Genomic DNA, 6,243 nt, shown 5'->3' on the forward strand with positions numbered 1-6,243 from the left:
TTCTCTATTATACAAAAGTAAAAAACAATGTTAGTTCTCGTTTTTTCCGTTTGGGCGGGGCAGTGGGTTGGGGGATGGGCCAGGGCAGGGAGGGATTGTGTTTGGGCGATGACAAGCTTTTTGCTTTTTCTGGTGGCAGCACCTGAAACTAGTATAGTAGATATTGTTGCCTAATCATACCTTTTCATTTTCCCCCTAATAAAGGTGGTGTCTGAGCGATCTTGTGCGCAGTTCAACCAATTCACCAAACACCCGCTATCTCCCGTTCAATACCCTTGGGGGCCTTGTGAACTTTCATGCTCGGAATAAGATAGAAAAATTTACATCCATGCTCAAGTATATCTGTAGCTTGGTGTTTAGGATTTAGTTTATGGTGTCTAAAGATTATCAGAACTTATTTAGGAGTGCTTTAGCAAGCAGTGTTTATTTCTGCTTGCTATTGTTAAGTTGGGTAACTTTTGTACAGCTGAGTCATCAAAAAGGATGGTCAAGGCGGCACCTCAAAATACATTGTCTGATGATGTTGAGAGTAAGTTATATTACTAATTTCTTTTATTCTCTTTATTAGTTCTTTCCTTAATGAATAACTTAATTCTGGTATGCCATTATTTTACAGGGAATGAGAAGTCATAATGTGTACGAGGACTGAATCTGAATGGTGCTGCCCCTCACCCAAGCAATTGAGATAACAATTTTGGCGCGGGAGGTCTTCTGTGCCCTTGCTCACCCGCTCAGAGCTGCATATCCATAGAAAACAGTTAAAGTGTCCATTGTGAACACGATCTAGTGTCCTTAGGAAAAATAGGTGGCATCATTTTTATGGTAATTTGGCATACAGATGATAGGAAGAAATGTCATTACTGGCCCAAGTTTTGGTTGAGAAGTACGAGCAGGAAAGAAAACTTCATAATGATGTAATGTATCTTTTTTAAGGGAGTTTTGAGTCCTTACAATGTAATTTATTATTTTTTAAAAGGAGTTTTGAGTTACTTCACAGGATAGGTAACTTCAATACGATGTAATCTGCTGCTTTATCAAAAGGAGTTTAGTGGTCTTGGGTGTCATTATGTTGAATTTAATGGGAGTTGCCCAAAAGCTTTTGAAATGTAAAGAGTTGGATTTTTGGGTGATAAAAATGTCTCATGTTTCTTTCAGACCCATATGGCTGGAACGTTAGTTCGTAATTTGAATCAACATCTGGTTATAGTGAAACAACTTATCGAGTTGTGTACCAAATTGGAAAATTAAGCGTATCTACACAACAATAACAACAACGACAAACCCAATGTAATCTCACAAGTAGGATCTGGAGAGGGTAATGTATATGCAGACCTTTCCCCTACCTTGTCAAGGTAAAGAGGTTTTTGATAGACCCTTAGATCAAGCAACAGTGAAAATAGAATAACAAACAATAACAACTATGCAAAATAGTACCAGTACGAACAGGAATAAGAGAAATACAAAAATAGTACCAGTACTACTGGTAAGACTAAGAGACACTAGCGACTACCTGTTACAATTTGTAATATACAGTTACAAAGTCATTTGCTTGTCTTACTAGGATTCTATTACATACACACGAAAACATAAAAGTCCTTCCGACTGGAGCTACAACAATAATGACCAAAACAAAAATTAACATACCTTAATCCTCAACAAAAAAATTACTCAATTAATTAACTATTTCTGTCATAATATCGGCAAGTTAAGGGGCAGATCAGATATGATCCTGACAAAGCACTACATCCTCTCCATGCTTTTGGTTATTTTTGAAACAACGAAAAATCGACCCACTCTTTTCATGTATTTATGAAGAGTGCAACAATCAAAACAATCCTATAATGCAATACAAAAAAGATTCTACTCCAACGGAAAACATGATGGCCAAGATAGCAAGCTTTTACAGCTCCTGACAGGAAGAAAGTGGATTAAGAAGGAGCAAACAATACAGGTGTCTGCTCTAAACCTCTTTTATTTCCATACTGCGTCCAGTTTTAACCCCTTTTGCTAATATCGCCATCTTACAGGTCAACATAAGATCAGAATTCCGGTGCTTGTGGATTTAACATCACCCAAGCCTATTTGTTCAAGTGCTCTTCAAGTCGCTCAATTGCAGCACCTACACCACCCTTCACTTCATTGCCATCTGTTGTCCCAGACCCTTCATTGGCTTTCTCTACAAGCTTCAAATGAAGCCACCCTGATAGAACAAGTTTGTTTTAGTAAATCTGCAAGTTCTCATTTAACACAGGAAAAGCATAGCCCACCCAAAAGCTGGTCCCTACTTCACATGATTCTTCATGCTTAAGGAATACATAAGATGCATGAAGTCCTCATAATTTCAAAATGTAAACCAGGCTGCCTAAGCAGAGATGATAAGTTCAATCATTTATAATCAACTGAAGTTACAAAGTTTTAAGTTTTAGTAGCATCAGCAATACTATCAGGTTAAGAACTTTGAGTAAATAAGAGCAATTGAATAGATCGAATAAGCAGGTCATTCTATTACCAAGAGGGAAGCAAACTGCAGCACCCAAAGCAGAACCTAACATCACATTTCTCGCACGCCAATGGAGTGATCCAGGCACTGGAACCATAAAAACAAAGAGTGAGTTGGGGAGGAGATAATCTTAAAAAGGTTTGATGCCCAAAATTTGCCACTTACTAATTAGACCAAATGTTGCAGCTGTAGCAGAACCAGCTCCAACAACATTATAAACATCATGCACCCCACGCTTTTCAGCAAGCAGATTCTGTAATCCATAGAAAGCTGCAGTAAACATTCCAAGCCGTATTCCGCCAACTATGGAGCCACGAGTGACTCGTATAAATCTTTTTTCCATAGCATCTCTCATGAGCCGATACTGTTCACGCTTATCTGGTGTGCTCCCAAGCTTTAACATCACCTCTGCATCCTTGCTCTGATAAAAGAGAAGAAAGACCCATGAACACTAGAGGAACCACCCATGCAGAAAGAAAAGAATTTCATATTCTTCCTTTTGGGAAGGGAGGACTAGGGAAATCCTATTTATTAGTTGCAGCTTTCCTCCAGACCTCTGGAACAAAAGCAGCAGGAAATCAAATTTTCTTCAAATGGCCATCTACATTTNATCTCGTCTGCCCTCTCTCTCATGGCCCCGCCTGTCCTCTCTCTCCCTAGCATGCATACCCTCTATCCTCCTAGCAATGCTCACCACCTGCTGATAAGAAATATCCATCTCCAACTCACGAGCCATGCTAGACCTGATGCTGGGAATAAGCCCCTCAATAAACCGGTGAACCCTCTTGCGAATAGTAGAAACCAAAGCTGGGGCATGTCTAGCCAAGCTGGTGTAACGGACATCATACTCCGAGACAGTCATAGTACCCTGGCGCAAATGCTCAAACTCTGCGCATCATGCATCCCTGAGGCTCTGTGGGACAAAATCTCTCAGGAACATATCTGAAAACTAGGTCTAAGTCAGTGAAGCTGCCTCATCCGGACTGTCTAACTCATAGGTGCGCCACTACTCATAGGCGGCTCCTCGAAGCTGGAAGCCAGTGAAAGAAACCCCACTCGATCCTGATATACCTATAGTGCGGAGGATACGGTGACACTCCTCCAAAAATCCCAAGGCATCATCTGCTGCTAACCCACTGAATATAGGAGGATCATACTTCTTGAACCTCTCAAGTCTCCGTTGCTCATCCTCTGAAGCCGCTGACCCGTGCCCGGGCTGACCTGGGACTACAGGCTGTATAGGAATAATCTTGGGGACCTGATCAACATGCACTCGCTGCTCAGGAGTGCGAGCGACGGGAGTCTGTGCTCCTCCCCCCGCCTGAGATGTGGCTGCAGCAAGGGGAAGCAACCCTGCCTGAGCCAAAGTGGTGTACATGCTCATGAACTGCGCAAGAGTCTCCTGAAAAGCTGGAGTAGTAGTAGAAGTAGGCATATCAGGTGCCTGGACTCCGGCTGGAACTGCTGGTGGTACCTCGGTGGCAGCTTGTGCAGGTGTTCTGGCTGCACCCCGTGCGCGTCCTCGACCTCTACCCCGGTCCCGACCTCTGACGACTCCAGTAGGGGGCGCGGGTGCCTGATCATCTCTGGTAGCACGTGTCCTCACCATCTGTAAGAGAATGGAGACAGAGGGTTAGGGTTGTGATGTCAAAAATCTCGCACGATAGGGAATCAAATGAAATGGAATTTTCCTAACGGTTACATAGCCTCTCGTAGATAAGTACAGACGTCTCCGTACCGATCCGCGAGACTCTAATAAACCGGCTTGTGATTCATGACTCCTATGAACCTAGAGCTCTGATACCAACGTGTCACGACCCTGGTTCGCCCTCCGTGAACCATCATGACGGCACCTAGTCTCTACGACTAGGTAAGCCTAACAATGCGGAATATAAACAACAATTGCAGAAGAAATAATTTAAAAACCGAAATAGTAAAATAAAACAGCGTTTAAGATGCCGCCTGGCACATAACAGTACAAAATCTAAACCTAACACTCCCAAAATCCGGAAGCCCATGAGTCACAAGCTAAGAGATACATAAGAAGCTCTAACTCCAAAAATGTCTAGCAAAAGGAAAACTACTGAAGGGATATACTATTACAAAAAGATAGAAAGGGACTCCTCCGTCTGCGGACGCGGCAGATATACCTCGAAGTCTCTACAGAAGCGCCTCGCCTCAAGGATGATAAGACTGAATGGAAGTACCTGGATCTGCATAACAAAAATATGCAGAAGAGTAGCATGAGCACACCACAGCGGTGCCCAGTAAGTATCAAGACTAACCTCGGTGGAGTAGTGACGAGGAACAGTCAAGACACCTACCGGTCCAATAAACTGTACAAATATAGGAACAACGGAACATGATGTATATATAAACACTACACGAAATGGCTAACAATACTACAATCACAATAAGGGAAGAAAACAGCAAGTAATAGCGAAAATACCAAAATAATGACATAGAAGGGCGAGCAAAAACACAAACCCAAATCCTAAATTCACACTACAGTAAAGGTAAGTAATAACTCAGGTCCTACGACAGTGTTCACATCAGGTCCTATCCAACAATTTCCACGAAATATCGAATCTCGGACAAATTACAGCTCACGATGTCCCATGTACCTGAAATCTACCACTTGGCATCCTGTGCCCCCATCAACCTCATGGTCATGCTAACAACTCACTTGCTAACTAGATCCACTCTCACATATATAACAAGTAAACGAGGGTATGCATCTATACTCAGCAATCAGGAGGACTTCACATCCAATAGGAGTGTTCAACTACATGTATGCTTGTGCAAGTGCTTTAACATAGTTCCTACCAGCTAATAAGCGTAAGGAAAAGAACGGACAACACGTAAGATGTTTCCTCACAACTTCCACGAGATAAAGCTCGTACAGGTAAGCGTACCACAACACAATATTAAACAACAAGAATGCCCCCAGGCCATTACAAATCATCACAATCAATCCCTGACATAGCCCACCTTGTCTCGCCACGTGTGCAAATAATAACATAATGAGTGCCCGCCTTGTTTTGCCACACGTGCATCATAATGTTCCCACCTTGTCTCGCCACATGTGCAACCCACATATAAGCTTATATGTATATACATACCCCGCCTTGTCACACCGCATGTGCAATGTATCAATAGTAGCAATAGCACGGCAGAAATCTCGTGCAACCCCATAACAGCAGCCGCACGACAGAAACCTCATGCATCACAATATCAACAACCGTACGGCAGAAACCTCGTGCACCACCACAACAAGTACAACAGCAACAATGACAATATATACAAGAACAAGACAAGTAAATCAACTCAAGAACTTTCGATCAAGAGGAGACGGTAAAACTAGCTCACAAGGAATAACCACAATAGAGAATACTAAGCGTGATAAGAACAGCTCAACAAGGGAGAAAATAATATGAAGCAACGATCCCACAATATGTAATTCAACAACATGGAAGCTAACACGAATCAAATAATTCCAAATAAGGAAATGTCCACTAAATATAGATTATCTAAACTTCTTTTAAGGTTGGGCAATTTACAAAGAATATACAATAATTTCCATTAAGGATGAGCAGCGGGAAGATAATCATCACCTCAATCAAGACTAAACAATTACGGGGGAGATAATAATGATTTCCAATAAAGACGAGCAGTTACGAAAGATAGCATGAGAATAGAAGAGGTAAAAAAAATCTTCAGTAAGCAAAATAAGAGTCAATTAG

General features: G+C 41.9%; 1 protein-coding gene and 1 long non-coding RNA gene across 2 annotated transcripts; one reads left to right on the plus strand and one right to left on the minus strand.

Moving 5' to 3' along the window:
- The first annotated feature begins 95 nt into the window (after positions 1-95).
- Positions 96-1,064, plus strand: LOC109206402. The gene is made up of 2 exons (XR_002064856.1): positions 96-529; positions 617-1,064. It is a non-coding gene; the product is annotated as an uncharacterized LOC109206402 (long non-coding RNA).
- A 355-nt stretch (positions 1,065-1,419) lies between these two features.
- On the minus strand, positions 1,420-2,940 carry LOC109206404. The gene is made up of 3 exons (XM_019369226.1): positions 2,666-2,940; positions 2,510-2,587; positions 1,420-2,200 (listed from the first exon to the last, which is right to left on the minus strand). Exons 1-3 carry the CDS (start codon positions 2,901-2,903, stop codon positions 2,079-2,081), a joined length of 438 nt encoding a protein of 145 aa, XP_019224771.1. The 5' UTR covers positions 2,904-2,940; the 3' UTR covers positions 1,420-2,078.
- Between the last annotated feature and the right edge of the window lie 3,303 nt (positions 2,941-6,243).

Source organism: Nicotiana attenuata, unplaced genomic scaffold, assembly GCF_001879085.1.
Source record: "Nicotiana attenuata strain UT unplaced genomic scaffold, NIATTr2, whole genome shotgun sequence".
Taxonomy (NCBI): Eukaryota; Viridiplantae; Streptophyta; class Magnoliopsida; order Solanales; family Solanaceae; genus Nicotiana; species Nicotiana attenuata.